This window comes from Coturnix japonica, chromosome 2 (assembly GCF_001577835.2).
Source record: "Coturnix japonica isolate 7356 chromosome 2, Coturnix japonica 2.1, whole genome shotgun sequence".
In the NCBI taxonomy this organism is placed as follows: domain Eukaryota; kingdom Metazoa; phylum Chordata; class Aves; order Galliformes; family Phasianidae; genus Coturnix; species Coturnix japonica.
Window position 1 is genome coordinate 38809941 of NC_029517.1, and position 17796 is coordinate 38827736.

Genomic DNA, 17796 nt, shown 5'->3' on the forward strand with positions numbered 1-17796 from the left:
AAAATGTACAGGAGAAATGACAGAAACAATACTTGATTTGTGCATGATGTAACAATGAGAGTATTTGCAGCAAGAGACCTTTGAAAATCAAAAATTTACTTAACTGCATGAAATTTTGGAGGATAGCTTTAGAAAACCTAAATTGGCACCTGCTTTGCCACTGGAAACATATATACTACAGAGATCAAAGATTCAGGTTGGATATGAGAAAGCATTTCTTCTCAGAGGGAGCAGTGCTGCAGTGGCACAGGCTGCCCAGGGAGGTGGTATGGTCACTGTCCCTGGAGGTGTTCAAGAACCGTGTGGATGTGGCACTGAGGGACATAGTGGGTGTGTGAGATGAGCTGATAGTTGGATGAGTTCTTAGTGGTCTTTCCCAGCCTTAATGATTCTATAATTCTATGATTCTGGACACATCTTTATTTTTTGCAGTCAGTTCTGGCTTATCCTTGGTCCGATGTAACAAAACACTTCACTTTTTATTCCTGCTAAAGATCACAGGCAAATGTAAGGGAAACTCCAGAGATCCTTCAAAAAAGGACAGTCGTCAGCACCACTCCCTCTCACTTTCCCTCTCACAAACTGTTCCAATCAGACTGTGTGAGCACTGTTACAGCAAGATACAGCACATCTGCAGCATTTTCACTTTTGTGAAGACTGACTGATACTAACCCATATCTTAAACAACAGATGGAACATCTAATTCTTTATATTCACTTATTTTGTGAGTGCCTGGTGCAGGAACTGGTGGGCTCAGAGATTGTCCCATTATACACAGGATTCAGAAATTGAGTGCAAGTGCAAAATACAGTTTTCACTGTATGAATCTGCAGAACAACACTGACCAAGAAGGGAGAAAAGGGAGGAGGGGGGAGATCACAGTTTCAGACTCCATCAAGCACAGCCAACTCCTCCCCTCTCAGCCACATATCTACTGTATCACCACGTCCAGACAGGGGCCTTCCTTGGTGTGCAAAACAGCTGAAAGCTGCTTACCTTCAGGATGAGATCGAGGCAGCTGGTGTGCGGAATCTGGAGCCTGTGTTTCACATTCTGCCTCTTCTGCATCTTTCTTCACCAAACCACAGCAAAAAGAAAACTGAAGTTTGTGTCCGTAGTAAGTATATTGTTATATAGTTCATGGACGGATAGACTTAAAAACCTGTCACTCTTTTTGCGGTCTGGAGTGTGTGTGTGTGTCAGGGGGAGGGATATTTGTGAATATGTGAATACCAAAATGTTTGCTGCATACTCAGAATTCACTACTGCATTGCACAAAGAACAATCCCCAATTACAAATAAGATTTTATAATGTTATCTCTTAATGCAGTCCTGGATGAAAGTAACTTTCTGGATGCCTTTTTTCTACTTAGCAATAGGAGAAGAGTTGCACAGCAGTATTTTTAAAATATAAAATGGGATTTCATATCTAAATTTCAATGGCTTTCAAAAGTACTCTTTGCCATGGAAGAATTCTTACTCTTCCTCTGTTTTCACTGCATTAACCAGCAAATCAGATTTCACTGTGTGAAAGCCAGACAAGCATACATACCATCATGGTACTGAATATACAACACAGAACCATTGCTGTAAAATGAATACTACTTGCAATACTACTTGATGTACTGCTGTTTGTATAAGGCCTAACTGTTGTCTGCTCTGAGTTATCACGCAGGCAATATAAATTATCAGTACATTTTTTTCCTATAGGTTTCAATTAGGGTTTCTCCCTACTTGGAGAAATAAATTAAAAAAATAAATAAATCTGGTGGTAAAATTTTAGGGTGATATAACATATATGTACAAGAATAATGTTGGACAAGGAGAGAATCCATCACAGGAATGAAAAATCTTGATGTACCTTTACAGATCTATCTTACATATGAAGGGAAATTTCATAACATGCTCAGTGCTTTCAAAGTAACAGTTTAGCCTGTATTTAGATGATAGATGACACTTTCATCACCTCTTTTGATGGCTTTTAGAGATAATTTCTGCTAAAATAGAGTGCTTAGCAGCACTCAGCCACAGAAACTGTATCTCCAGCAGTAGTTTGTTTTGCTTCCTTCTGAGCTTTCAGTCCTACCAAAATATTAATGTTCCAATATTCCCAGAAAATTATTTACATGCATCTGTTCCTTTTCTCTTTGTCAGTGCTGTAGCCTGTACCTCCTAAAATACATAAAACCTCTCTAAAATATATTAAAAAAAATAGAACTATTTATAACTTGCAAACTAAAAAGAAGTTACACCTGACTACATAAATCAAGCAGGTACTGTAGACCTAGTGTAGATCTGGAGCATAGATAATATAGCGAATACATTTAGTATCAGTTAGATACAGAATTCATAGATACAGTATTCACTGTCATAGCATATTTGTTGGGTCTGCACTATTACATCCACCATAAAGAGACCTGTAACATGAAGGGGATTCCATCTGTTTTATCAGGTGTTTCATCACGGTGATCATACCCCACAGGAGTTTTTTCCAACTGACAAGCACAAAGAAATTGCAAGGCAGCATGGATACGGACAGCTTACCAAGGTGTGTTTGTTGACATACAGAAATATATTTGTTTTTTAAGCACTTGGTTTTAACTTGGAGACAGTCCCTGTTATGATGCCACACGCAGATCTCGTAAATAGAACTTACCGGGAAGCTTCAGCTATGAATAGTGATATCAAAGACACTGAGTTGGCTGTTCTGGTCCAGCAGCAGGGCATGTTGAGTTGTCTTACTGCAGACCGGGATCTTCTGAGAGGAGCCAGACACTGACAATTCACCTGAGATCAAACACATAGCTTTAACCCAAGGTGGTGAAAGTGCTCACAACAACCCTCAACTTCTGATGGGTAGAAGTGCTTCCCAGCTTGTGAACTACTAAAATCAATATTAGCAAAAGGGTCTCTTATGCTGTATGAGGGAAAGTTGATTTAAAGCTCAGCTGGTTTAGGTGTTAGTGGGATATAAGTGGAATGGAGCTAGCATACCAGTATCAGCTGCTGGTCTTCTTAATTGGCAGCCAGTCAAGCAGTGGCAGATCTCAACTGCAGAAACTGTGTTTCTCCATTAACTGTTATTAGTATTGGATGCCTCTTGTAAATGGTACAAAGGGTGAGCTCCTGTTCTATTAGGCTTCAAAGGAATACAGGGAAAGTAGGGGGTGTTAAACCTACCTCTGCTCTGCTCTGCTCCCATCAGCATTTTCTATTGTGTCTCTGCTTTCATTCCTTTCCCCCCAAGATATAACATTGGCATGGAAAAATGCCCAAGTCATTGGTCCAGGATTGGGAAACCAGGCAGCCTCACAAAGAGCTTTAGAGGTGCCAAAAGCCTGAAAGGACCAGAAAAGAACAGCTATTGTGTGTGCATTCACAGTCTGTGAGCTATGTTTGCAAGCTGAGTGTGTACCTCTGAGAGGCGTCTGCTCTGTAAGTTTGCTCACACACCGGCAGGTCCAGTACAATGTGTTTGTTTCTTTCTCCTGGAAGAACTTGTCACTGGCCAGGTCTCCAACGGAGTCACGACAGAGCAAACTGCACACTGGGCTCCCTCCTCCACTTTGTTCTCAGGAGGACGTACCAATCTTTGAGGCGAGGTCAGACCTGTTTCCTCTTACACCATCTCCCTTGAAGAAAAAGGAGTAAGATCTATGGCAGCAAGTCTCATTATAAGGCAGAAAGCAACTATGAGTGTTTCAAAGGTGGCTAGGATCAGCTTTAACTTAGCTATGACTCAAGCACTTCATATGTATGCGATGCAAGTTCAGCACAGCCTGCCAGCATGCTTCAGGCTATGTAAGCTTTGGGAGGCTTTAAGACCCAGGTGTCAGGGTTTAACAACACTAATTAGACAGGCTGAGGCAGAAACTTAGGATGAGCACATACATACCCTAGGAAACTTTGGATGCACAATTCCAGCAACTGAAAGAAGCAATCACATATGAAGCCATGGGCCATGCCTGGTATTCTGGATAAAGCCCTCAGCAACCTGGTCTGACCTCTGACTGCTCTGAGAAGGAGACTCAACAAGGGGCCTCCTCAAGTCCCTTTCAACCTGAATTACCCTATGATCTTATGACTCAGAAGAGGACTGTGGGAAGTGATGAATAATCACCATACTTGAGATCCCAGTGCAAAGTAATGGTTACATGAGCAAAGTTGAATATATTTCAATTTAGGCCAGGAAACACCAGGTACAAGTAAAAAAGATCACAGTCACGGGACCATTACAGGAACGCTGCATGTGATTCTCATGTCATGATTCTACAAAATGATAATGGTAAGCTGCAATATGTTCACTAAACAGCTACTAAAACACTACTGCTAGAAAATCTGTTTTGTTGTGAGAGTAGAGAACTGCCATCTATCTCGTTCAACATGGAGATTAAGCAATTGACTCAATTTTATTGGTGATTATGTTTCTGAGAATAAGATTTGTGATGGCAGATGACACGTCCTTCAAAAAGACTGCAAGATCCAGTATTTGAAAGCTGGAGACATATTCAGGCTAGAACCAAGAATCAAGAGTTTAGACTATAATTAACAGTTAACATTGCACCAAAATATCCAGGGGCATGGAGAACTTATACTCAGTTCTCTATTCAAAATTTTCAGTCTTTCTGGATGAGAAGATCTTGTAAAAGCCAAAAGTGTAGCTTCCATGTGGAATCTCTGGTGATACTCTGTGGGATTCATATCCTGCACCTGCCTTCACAGGAAGTTGGTTGCTGTGTCTACACCCTACCACTGTGAGCCAGGAACAGAGAAGAAACCAGACAGCTTTGTTAGGACACATCAGTACCTACTTTAAGTAACCCTCCCATCAGCTAACCTTGTTAGTTTGGATAAATAACCGCATGGCTTCCTGAAAAGCAAAATGCAAAACTGCGTCTCTCAGGAAGACATTTCTTGGTGAATGTAGAGATAACCTTTATGGTGAAGCCTATTGTGAATATGGCATTCAGGGAACTAATTAGTAGCTTTTAATTTGGTAATTCTTATCACACAGAAATAAGAAGAACCTTTTAAGCAATCAAATCCAGGCCTTTGCCATGACAAAAAGCCACACCATATAATCTGGGTTCATACATTTAGCAAGCTCTGCCTTTGAACCAGTCAGATATTTTTGCTTCCGTTGCACTGAAAGGTTGTTCTTAGACTTTAGCCCAGATGGTCCTTCCAATTTCCAGATCACTCCTGGCTAGTTTATATACATGTATTTTAGTATAAATACTGCATTTTCCTTTATAATCTCTTTTAAATAATGTAAACTCCCATGCCTCTATAACTAAGTGCTCTAAACCCTTGCCTTGTTTAGAATTCACTTAGCTTAGAATTCAGGCATCCTAGGATAATAAATGCAATCCTTTGCCTACAATAGATGCACTAGGATCATTACAGATATGGTATTTCTTTACTAAGTCCTTTTGCGGAATGCTGCATCTGCCTAAGCTATAGCCAAATGCACAGGGGATTCTGATTTTTTGTCCATTAATATTTGAATCTCAGCTTAACTTATTAAGATGTGAGTTTCAGAGACAGAGAGTAATGAATTTCATTTGCATGCAATCTAGATTGAGTGTAAACATCTTTTCTCTACTTTTTTTTTTTCCTCATGGCTAATGAAAATGAGTATTAATGAGACTATGTTCATGTAGTGAATGTTTCACATTGCAAATAAGTAAATAATAAAGCTGAATTTCCAATACTGTCAACACAGCAACTTTACTCATTTTTCTCTTTTCTTTCCATCTTCCCTTTAGAAATGAAACATTTTATGACAGCTTTTATAGTTTTTGGTTTGTAGAAATATATGCACAGAACACTTCTTGAGGCTCTCACACTATTCTGTTACTTCTACAGTTTGGCATACAGCAACAGTATGAGCTTGGGCAGTATATGCGGAGAAGATACTCCTATTTCCTGAGCGTTGTTTACAAACGGTCTGAGGCAAGTACTGGATCTGGAAGGGATGTTTTTTGAAGACATTGATAGGAATGCCTGGATCTGTGAGAATCTGAACTTGGTACATTTGGAGGTAACCTACTGAACTGAGTGTGATTTCAAAGTATCCCTGAAGCTGTGGCTCAACTTTGAGTGAGCCTGATGGTAAGCTGAAAACCATGCACAAGGTTTTTTTAAGGCTGTAAGGCTCAGATACCTCACAGTTGTATGACAGAGTATCGGTGTTGGAGATCTCAAATCCTACTTTTCCATTTACAGCACAGACAGAGCTTAGTTTTCATTTCCAGTTGCTCAGTGCATCCATGATGTCCTAATTCATTTGGTCAAATGAAGGTAGTCTTATGTTTTTACTAGGACTCCTAAGGGAGCAGCTGCCAAGTTGCAATTCTTCTGTCCACCAAAGTTTTATTCCAAGGCCCTATTTCAGCTTCTTTCTTTTTCCCTTGTTTCTTTCTTTATACCACTCCATTTTAATGCCAACTTACTCAGCACAATTCTCGACCCCAGCTTTTCTACCAAAAAAAGAAACTTAACAGGAGAGATTACCTTAAATAAATACATAAAATCCCTTTCTTCCTTCAGATTTATGTCCAGAGCACTGATTGTGATCAAACACTTATGAGTGCTCAGGCAACTCTTGCTGGGCTGTATCCACCAACACAAGGACACATTTGGAATCCCAGAATCCTTTGGCAGCCAATTCCAGTTCACACAGTGCCACTGTCAAATGATAACGTGAGTAAAAACTACAAACACTTGCTTTCCCGTGATCATCAGTAGAATATCTAGCATGTGAGATATAGGAGCCCGAAAAAGGGCACAGCAATAGCAATGAAAGCTATATTAATTACAAACATCAGGAAGAAAGGAATAATATGCTGAGTAGAAATACTGTCAAGAGTTTCCAGGGGAATGGACTTAGATAGACTGAGTAGAGATAGAGTTCCCCATTTCTGTAAAATCTGTCTTAAAGAGCTAGGAAAGATAAGGAGCATACAGTATAAGTCCCATTATGGAAGAGGAGGTTTACACGTATTTGAGATCTTGTGGGCTTAGAAATCTAGTTAACGCAATCTGTGACAGGGAATTTTGTTGAACAGGGACATGAAGCATCGGTTCTCACCTCAGAGTGATGACAGCTTGAATATGGAAGATACGGAGACGTATGTCTTCCTGTGCATGCAGGCAGATTGGAATAGAGTCAGGAGATGCTCTGACACCAGCACAGATGGTACTACCCCAGCAAACACTCAACATCACCTGGTCAGCATAAACACCACTGTCACACTCAGCAAGCAGGTACTGCACCTCACGCCTAGGGGATCAAATAAACAAATCAAACAAGTCATAGTCATAAATACAAGTTGCCTATTTTTTTTAGTGCTTGTCTTATGACTACATTCATTTTTGCTGCTTACACATATAAGATCGAGACCACATGTATCCTTCTACCCTAAACAAGTGTCCCTCATTTATTTATTGGTAAAGCTATGCCTGTCCATGAACCACAGTTATAATTCAGAATTTCTTTCTTACCTTCTAGAAGACATAGATTATGTTTCTAAAAAGACTGAGGAGCTGCTCTGAAGCTTTCTCAGTTAATTATCCTTTCAGGACTCCCAAGTTCTTTTCAAAAGCACTTTTAACTGCATGACTGTAGAAACAGGAAAAAGGACAAAGAGCATATTAGAGAGAAAAAAACCCAAAACACTAAGAATATTTCAGTGTCAAAGGAAAGATGAGTTATAGAAACCTTGCCAGTTTCTTTGATTTAGCTGAAGTAAATGGAACTGCGTTGTCTACTTAATACAGCTGAGTATGCACAAAGACTCTTATTGCAGTCCACCTGTTGCGCTGTAATTCATAGTAGAAAGGCAGTGGTATGTTTAAAGAAAGACTGAACACAGTGAGTGAAATCATCCCTGGGGAAGCCAAGCACAAAGCAGTACATGAGGGCTTGTGTTAGTCTTCTGTCAAGTGACAAATTCACTCTTCTGTATATGACTCTTTTACTTTGATCTGCTGAACCTGCTACTCCTCTAAGCATGTAAAGATTATTTTGTAAGTAGTCATCAATATGACTCTTATGGTCCTGCAGATGAATATCCAAGAAAACAACACTCCCAAATAATTTTGCAGCTTGTTTTAATTAGTGCAGCCAATCAGGACAACAGTCTTAGAAGGCTATGTTCAACAAGAACAAGAAGAATCTTGCCTAACTAATGTTTTGCAATTTCATTTTCAGTTGCTTCATGTACCTTTCTCCCACTGCCCAAAATACAATGAGCTTCTGAGAGAAACCTCTGCATCAAGAGATTTCCAAAAGCAGCTTAAGCAGTACAGGGTAAAGTATTTTAATTTCTGTAAATCTTCCATTTAATATGTACTACTTTTGGCAACATTATCTAACAAGTATGTTTAAAAAATGGCAATCAACATATATATAGATACATAATCTAGAAAGTGGGCGTATACGACGTACCCAAACTACAATTACAACATTATGAACCAGCTAGACTGAACCATCCCCACCAACTGAAAATGGCAAGTCATAGAAAAGATAAATGACTGACTACCTTCAAAAAGAAAACATGACACCTACCTTCTAGTAGAGCACAGAAAACAAAAACTCAGATCAGTGCTTCACTTCAATAATTAGCTCTATTCAGTCTATTCATGTTAGCAGCTCCTCTGATGTTTCTGACTATGTAACTCCTTGCCAGTTCAGATGCTACCACAAAATTCTCACTGCTCAGTTACACCTTTTTTTTTTTTTATAATAGTCCCAGTGTTTTCCTCAATACCTTTTCATGCCTCACACCTAATGTCTTCATTTAGATACTCACATTACATTCCTGCATCTGTGATATATCCCTTCCTTTCTTTCACTGACATCAAATTACTTGCCACAAGTATGTAATCACTTCCATATTGTACTGCAAATTTCTTCTTTATGGGTTTAATCAAAATGGCATTATTATACTCACCTGTTTTCCTATTATCTTTAACCACCTAAACAGCCATCTGGCTCTGCATTTAGGTATTACAATCATTTGAATCAAAATTCCCTGTTTTAGCAAATTTACGGTAGACCTCCCCGCTACTCAAGGCCAATGTCAGACTAATTCTGTTTATCACACTTCTACTGATAGGAATTCTGTCAGACTTCTTCATACATCTGGATCCATTCTACCCACTTCTGAACATTCCCACCAAGCATAAACTATTCCTGTACTTCAAACTTAGATTACCATCCTTATTGCAGATGAAAAGGCTGTATTCTCTTTTCAGCCTAAAAGAAAACTTTCATTTCTTTTCTTCCCTAATAAAAACTAGAGGTATAAATTAGCATATTTAAATTTTCCTGGTTTATGCACCCTCTTTCACTGACTGATATCATAATCTCGCCAGTATTACTATGTAATCCTATGTCGTTAGATCGCTCCGATCAGTAGGTGGCTTTAGGACTAAAACAGTAGTAGGGGTTGTAATTAAGACAGGTTCCAAGGTAGGAATGAAGAAGCCACGCATTTGACAACTTAAGAAACAACATGAAAGATATAGGAGAGAGCAAAAATGGCTGGGAGAAGGACCAGAAATGAAAACCTGTACCTGTGATGTAGAAGCGGGAGGGAGGTCATAGCTAGAAGGTAGGATGATAGCCAGGTTTCACAAGCTCTTAATAAATTTTTGTACAAGTATTGATTTGGTGTCTGCCAGATGATTATGAAAATAGGTAGAGCATGCAGGATGTAAAAGGATCCACTTGAACAGGTTGTAACTGCCTGCCTGTGAGTTCCACTAGACAATGGCACAGTGCTTAGGCACCAAGCGCAAAGACCATCTTGTTTCTAAAAAGTACTGTGTACTGTAGACGTGTGTAAAAATGATGTAGAAAGGCCCTGTGTGCAACATACAAGTTTCCTTTTTTTGTATTCCAGTCTTTTCTCAAGTTTTTAGCCTCTCACACTGGATACCCACTGAAGAAACTGAACAGTGAAAGAATTTTGAGGATCTCTGACACTTTACAATATGAGGTAAATAATACAAAGAAGAATCACCAAGGTTCAATATAAATGCTTACACTTTATCAAAACCAGTCTTAGCTTTTATTTCTGTGATTTGAAAAACCTCAGAAGAAAGAGAAGATGCTTCCAATTCTTTTGAACCACAGACAGTTTTCAGCTCCTTCCTCAGAACACTCACCCAAGATCAAATTCACAGCTGAATATCCAACTGTGACTTTATGAGGATGCTGTGGGTCATCCCCCAATGTAACGAATCCAAACCAATGGCCTACCAAATGCAATATCTTGTCAGTGATTGCACAAGTAAGAAAATTTGTGCTAAACCTTGGGAGCCTGTTCCAAGCAAAGAGACCGTGCACATCGCAAAGAAGCGCAGATTTTACAGCAAAGGGGATGTTTTGGTACCCCACAGTCATGGGTATGTGGGTCCCACAAAATGGTATCTCTGACTGGAATGTGAAAAAACTTTGAATGCTCTAAATTTAGCAACCAGCCCCACTTTGTGCCACATCCGAGTCTTGACTTATGTCAGCTGAAGCAAGTGAAAATTGCATGTTTTCTTGTGTTAAAAATGTCATTGATATTGTTGCAGGTAGAGCAGTGAAGTTGACTGCAGTGCTAGCCAGGACCTGAGTTAAATGAATGCATTTTGGTGTACCTCACTGTAATTTCAGTGAAGTCACCTTTTCATATTGCCCAGATTCAGGACAGCTCAGGACCTCAGCATTTAATGCCAAGTGTTATATCATACTGACAAACCCATGCCACTACAGAAACATGAAGAATTGGCAGTTCCCAACAGTGAGCTTCTTAACTGCTGGAAGGCTAAACCAGTTGGTTGGGTTATTATTTCTAGTGTTAGATAGGTTGAGCCCCAGGCTTTCATATTTCTCAGTGAAGACTACAGAGATATAAATTTAAGACATCTGCCATTAAAGTAACTTTTGCCCTCTCAAGTGTATAAAGAGAGTTTTTCCATTTTTCCATTTTTTGTAACAAAATTAATGAAACGACAGTAGCATACATCTCTGTATTTGTTATTATTGGCTAAGCGTCATCTGACTTGTAGACCAGGGTGCTTGCTTGCCAGCAGCATTATCTTAAATAGCATAGAAACAAGAATTTCTTTTTTTTCTCACAGCACAGACGACATTTGTTAAAAGAAAAAAGTGACCTGAGCCAATCTAACCTAATTGTTACATTGTTTCACTTATCTAATTAAATCCTATCTTTAAGTAGTTGGCTCCACCTGGTGAGCTCAGCCCTCTGACTCAAGTTCATAAGAAATAAGGATAACAACTTTAAACAGGAATTCAGAGCAGTAGAAACCAGGAATGTTGGCATGTATTATTTCCTTCTCACGGTTACCACCATTAATTTATCTTGGGCTGTCTCCCAAAACAAAAAATGAACCCATTATATTCTAGCTAGAGGACTGCATCAGCATCCAGCACAGTTGGAGTAAGTAGGTGTTCTATACTCTATAGGCATAAATCATTCTCCACTACATCCAAATTACAGCCGTATATGTTCTTACTTAATTTCTGAATCTTGGTCCAAAGGTGCCAAGCCTTAAATCTTTATATCCCTATAGCATTTGTTTCAGTAAAGATTTCAGGGTATATTCCAGTAGATGGTTGAAGAAGAATCACAAGGTGAAATTTTTGTAACTGACAACTGCATTAGCTGTTGGCATAAATAGTGCCATTTGCTTTTTATGTAATAATAGTTTTCAGTATTATATTTCCTCCTCTTGTTGAACACTGCCCTTCAGATTTGTTTTAAGAAGTGGGATGTCGGAAATAAGAATTCCACAGCTGTCTAAATGCAAAATACAGTTATTATAAAGAAATACATTATTTGAGAAAAAATATTCGGAATCTGTTCTATTTTGTACCAAAATAAAATTAAAAATAATTAGCAGTGGGAACCAACAGGAAAATCATAATGTTTTCTTTCTTCATTGTAGGATATTAACAATTACACTTTACCTGCTTGGGCTACTCATGGTGTCAGGACCAAGCTGATAAAGCTCTCAGAATTGTTACTGCAGGCGGAATTTGGGTTCCACAAACAAATACAAAAATCACGTTTGCAGGGAGGTAAGCCAAATTCTAACCCCACTTAAAATCAATAGCACAGTGGGAAAGAAGAAAAGGAGTGTAATAAACATGGCCATAAAAGACACTATGACCTAGACACTGGCAATTGGTACTTAAAGTTTTTGACTAATGAGAAGAGAGATGGTAAGGATATGAATCAAAAACATCCTAATTCAACATTAATCAGGAGATATCACTCTGGTTATCTTGTATAAGAAACCCAAAATCATACACAGATGCTTGCTGAACCGAATCAACTCTGAATTTAATGTAAGCCAGCATGCTTAGCATTCAAAATATTATCTGTAATAATCTCCAGAATGGTAATTTTGCTCTCTAAGTCTTTCTTATTTTTTCATTACTGGGTATATGAAAATGAGAGTATTCTGGGCTTTATTATTCTGATTAGGAAATAGTTGCTGAAATTTTAAGATAGATAAAACCTTTTTAGTCACTTATTTGTCTTCCATTCATCCACTGACAACTTTTTGGCCTCATTTTTGCTTTATATTGCCACTCTACAGTCAGGTTCTGTGAGCTACAAGGAGAGCTCACATATAAAGTACAGATTAATTTGTTTGCCTTTTTGGAGCTCCAACATACAAAACTAAGTACAAAATTAAAACCTCTCCTCTTGCTATTACATCTACTAATTGCTATTAAAAAGTATGCCATTAGATGAAGATAATAGGCATGTTTCGTTCTGCTAGCATACACTTCTCTTTTTTTAGTATTTTAACTCCTGGAAGATTCCAATTTTATGCTAATGTTATTATCATTGCTATAGAAGTTATTAAGAGGTCCCAGACAAATTTTACACAGATTTAGATCCACTATTCAGATAAAGGATAATATCAGGGTGTTCTGCACAATTCTCTAAACCCAGTGGAATAACTCTGATGCAGTTAAAGACAGATTGTGTTAAAATATTACCAAGTGATCCAAGCATTAACACAAAGCATCACAATCACTGTTGGTGCTTCTCTATTTTCTTTCAGGTCTTCTTTTAAAAACTATCCTAAAGCATATGTCAGATGCTAGAAAGTCTTCACACCATCAAAAAATGATTATATATTCTGCGGTGAGTCCTTTTTTTAAAGTTCTCTTTCTGCAGTTATTAAGTGCAGTGAAAGCCATGTAGCTTCATTTCCTGCATGGAATACAGATACAAGCACTTCTGTTTAGTTAATCTTAGATACCACTGGATTGTTTTCATTCTGTAGTGAACGGAGACTACTTTGAAATCTCCATTTTTCACCTGATAGCATAGGTTATTTCAGTACAGTATTGTTTTGATTCAGCAGAGAACTGAAAAAAAAACCAAAGATAATTTAGAAACATAACACCTCTTTCCTGTGCCTTTTTCAGATGTAGAAGTTAACAGCAACAACAAAAAATAAAGTTACAATTTGTTCTTTTAGAAGATATTATGAAAGCAGTTACTCAACAGTGACCTTATGTTTTTGTTTAGAATGTGCAGACGCTCTCATAAGGAAATGAAATTCTGAGACTGCTCTGAGTAAACAGCCTCTATTCCTAAATTGCTTTTTGAGCATGAGCTGTATAATATATCACCTAAAGACCTTTCAGGCTTCAAATTCTGTTTACTTAACAAGAAAAATCACCAGTTATTTATTATTAAAAGAAGTTTTCTCAACCCCCTTCTAATTTCAGTACGACCTACAGGTGCCTAATACTTATTAATACTGAGTTATATATACTTCATACATTTCATTTGGTGCATTTCAGTTGGTACAGACAGAAAAGGACAGTACTTGTTAATCACCGCAGAAGGCAAGTATTAATGAAGTCACTTAAGTAATATTAAGTGTACAGATAATGTAATAGACTTATTATTAGGTAATAGATACATGCAGTGATTTTCAGTAGCCCTTTAATGTTGCTTTGTTGTTGTGTTTGTTTTTTTTTTCCTATTTACAGCATGCAACCACCATTGTTGCCTTACAGATGGCACTCCATGTTTTCAATGGGAAATTGCCTCCTTATAGTGCTTGTCATTTCTTTGAACTTTACCAGGAAAAAAATGGGCAAGTATCTGCAAGCTGTACCACTAGCATGTATTTTTTTACTTAAAGAAATGTATTGCTACCCCAGTCAAACTAAACTGGATGCACAAGGTTCACCACACACAAAAAAAAAGATCATAGATTGATTTTAATTATTATAATCGGACTCAGTTTAGCAGTTATTGACAGCAGCAGAATCACATCACTGAAGCCTAAGATCTTTCTCTATTGCTCCAATACAGTTGAGGGCTTAAATCTACCCTCTTTATCTTTTAGCTCCTCAACTCTCCATCAGTAAGACAGTCTACATGTAAATTGATACTAACTGTTTATTATGATCTCTTCAGAGTATTAATGATACATATTATTAACAAGACAAATAATCTTCATCCCAGAGTATAACGACTATGACGTGAAAAATGTGGTTTCGCGCACCTAACTTTATTTTGATCATTCTGTATTTTTAAGCAGGCAATACACCATAGAGATGTACTACCGGAATAATACTTTGAGAGATCCTCACCCTCTTACTCTCCCTGGATGCAGTTTTCGCTGTCCACTGGAGAGATTTACTCATTTGGTCTCCCCAGTCCTTGTACAACATTGGACAAAAGAATGTAGGGTGTAGGACATAAAATGGGGTAAGTTAAATGTTTAGGGGACAAAATTTAAGACCAAGAGCTTATTTGAATCTTTTCCTTAACAATCTGGTCTGAAATGAAAGAAAATCAGATCCAGTAAGATCAGATCCTTTTCCTTTTCCTTTTCCTTTTCCTTTTCCTTTTCCTTTTCCTTTTCCTTTTCCTTTTCCTTTTCCTTTTCCTTTTCCTTTTCCTTTTCCTTGTACTTTCCTTCCCTTTCCTTTCCTTCCTTTCCTTCCTTCCCTTCCTTCCCCTTCCTTCTTCCTTCCCTTCCCTTCCTTCCCCTTCTCTTCCTCCCTTCCTTTCCCTCTCCTTTCCCTTCCTTTCCTCCCTCCTTCCCTCCCTTCCCTTCCTTCCTTCCCTTCCCTTCCCTTCCCTTCCCTTCCCTTCCCTTCCCTTCATTTGACTTATCTTAGTGCAGTCAAAATGCTTCCAGTTCCTGAAGAATCACATCCAAATGGACTGAATTGTGCTAATTCATTCTACCAATAGAGTATTAGTCCAAGCTAATTACCATCAACATGCATTCTCTTGATTTTAGAAGATATTCAGAGATCAGAACAGATTAATATTGAGTAGTATACCAAACTAGTACTTACCAGAATGTCAAACATACATATACACTTTGGCAGTACCTTAGTAGATTGGCTGTATCTCCATACTACATTTTCTAACTTTCCTTTTGGAGTACTGATGATGGGGGAAACCCAAATGTTTAGCCTTCAAGTTTAACACAAGAGTTGAGCATTGTTTCAATTCCCAGATTTTCCTTCAGTAAAAAAAGTTAAATGGCTTTTACACCAAATCCAGCATCACCACCCACAACCACTTTCATTGGTAATCCTGAATGCTGACAACACATATCGACTAAAATAAAAATATTTGCGTATCGTGATATCAAAAACTGACTCTTGCCCATATTCTATCCTGGTTCAGTATGATTCTGTATCAGTAACTGATGGAGTCAGCTCCTAATTTTGGAGTTCATAACTCTTTTCCCGCAGGAAGTTTTAGACATGGGCAGCATCTGCAGTCTCCTGGACACTGCCCCACAGCCTGCACAGCACAGCAAGGTCTCAGAGGGACCGTTTCTTGCTAAATCAAAGTGAGCAGTGAAGAAATGTAGTACTGGTTCTTATCTAATGCATCTAGGCTGGGCCAGTCGGTGTGTAACACCAGGAAACTAAACTGAGCTAAACACAAAGAGTGTATAGATCAGATTTACACCTACACTGCACAACTGCAATTTCACTGCCTTAACCAGTTTCCAACTTTGTCAAAAATTGTATCAAATATTGTCCTTTGCTAATGTAACTGTTAGTACTTTAACTGTACAAGCATCTGAGCATTTGAGGAACAGAAGGGTGTGATTGAGTTCAAAAAATATTATATAATTATTCTATGTGGAGATGCCATTTCCCAAACATGGAGTTGTTTCCAAAATATGCTTAATTGAAGGCTCATGGAGATGACTTATGACCCCAGTATAGGGAAATACAGGGATTAGTAAAGCATTGCTAATACAGGTCGCACCAGAGACCAGTAGCAATGTTTGAGAGTGGTATAAATCAGAGCCACGTTCTTCCACGTGATGATGACCACAGCATGGAACATAGGCAGTGAAGACTGCTCAACATATTTGGGAAGGAGATAAAACATTTCTCTGAACTCATTTGTTGGGAAATTTTCAGTGTGGATCAGCTCACAATTTCAAAAGACTTTTCCTACTTTTATCCTACTTCCATCCAAATGGAAGCAAATCTGTCAGCTCTTCTGTACTTAGTATGACCTACACATTTCTTCAAGTAGTAGTGATATATTTGGTGTGTCTTTGGAGAACAAGGTTATATGCTAAGAAGGATTCTCTCATTTTGTCTTACCTTTAGGTGATGCCTCCAGGAAATTCAAAACAGCTTTCAAAACAGTTCCTCCCACACTGTGATGTTACTACAGTCTGAAATTTCTCATTAACTTCCATCAGTATGAACAACAGTCTCCTGATCTCTATCAAAGGAAAAAACATTCATCAGTACAGCAAAACAAAATTACAGAAAGAAGTAATTTACCTTTCCTTAAGAGTAGCTTTCTTTTATAAAGGATAAAACCCAAATGTATTCTGCAATTGAGTATTTTTTTCTAGGTTTATTCATTGTAAAGTGATTTGACAGGACTGATTCAAGAGCATAATTTAAATTATAGTGCTTTGAAGGGCTATAGCTTTAACATAGAGCAAAACTGGAAAATACTGCTGAAGGGATGCTGTTTCCTTATGAAGACTGGGACAATGGTGAGGGAGGCAGTGCTCCAAAAGGAGCCAGCAACTGGGGAGTCATTCCAGTTTCCCCATACTTTATATTATTCAAGAAATTATTTTACAAAAACAGATCTCAGAAGCTACAAAAATAACGATAGAGGCTGTTTACTTAGTGAATACTTGTCTTTCCTTGTGTGCAGGGAGTGGGGTGTGTGGTGTTTTTTTCTTTGTCTATATACACAAATATTACACATGTATACAGGAGGAAGGTGAGAGTCATGGAAATAATGGACCATGGGGCTACACCTAAAAGCAGCCTGCAAACAATCAGTCTGGCTGTCATAAAGACTTGGCAGGCAATTCGTTGACCCATCATGGCTCTCACATACTGAGTCACTGTGTCTTCTCCCAAAAAGAGAGCAAGGCTAAGTGTCAACTGTGAAAGAAAAATCATTTGTGATTTCAAACAGCTTTACAAACACCTTCCTTTTGTTCTGTTACCTCGATAATGTACTCTGCTCTGATAATATAAAGCCTGTGCTTCAGAGAATTTTGTCAGACCATGTTGTTCTTAACATTAACAAAAAGATCCTACTGACAACACAAAAGGCTCCGCAGCTTTGTGCTAGTTAAAACATGCACAGTGTGCTGGGCAATAATTCATTAGTTTTATTTTCTAATACTCCTATTGCAAAAGCAGTTTGTGGCATTACTACAAACACTGGATTGGAATCATCTTTTGACAGTACAAACTTTTGACAATAGTGGACACTT

General features: G+C 38.2%; 1 protein-coding gene and 1 long non-coding RNA gene across 3 annotated transcripts; one reads left to right on the top strand and one right to left on the bottom strand.

The window, feature by feature from the left end:
* The first annotated feature begins 825 nt into the window (after window positions 1-825).
* Window positions 826-17569, top strand: LOC107309359 (prostatic acid phosphatase-like). Of its 2 annotated transcripts, none has more exons than XM_032442383.1 (11): window positions 826-1117; window positions 2453-2548; window positions 5869-5955; window positions 6553-6705; window positions 8216-8314; window positions 9912-10007; window positions 11968-12100; window positions 13099-13181; window positions 14042-14148; window positions 14596-14768; window positions 16655-17569. In XM_032442383.1, exons 1-10 carry the CDS (start codon window positions 1004-1006, stop codon window positions 14753-14755), a joined length of 1128 nt encoding a protein of 375 aa, XP_032298274.1. In that variant the 5' UTR covers window positions 826-1003; the 3' UTR covers window positions 14756-14768; window positions 16655-17569. The 2 variants fall into 2 exon arrangements, with proteins under 2 accessions (XP_032298274.1, XP_015709564.1); XM_015854078.1 differs by having other exon boundaries at window positions 14599-14768.
* On the bottom strand, window positions 2564-7614 carry LOC107309360. Its single transcript, XR_001553158.2, has 4 exons — window positions 7507-7614; window positions 7094-7285; window positions 3181-3632; window positions 2564-2787 (listed from the first exon to the last, which is right to left on the bottom strand). It is a non-coding gene; the product is annotated as an uncharacterized LOC107309360 (long non-coding RNA).
* Window positions 17570-17796: the final 227 nt, after the last annotated feature.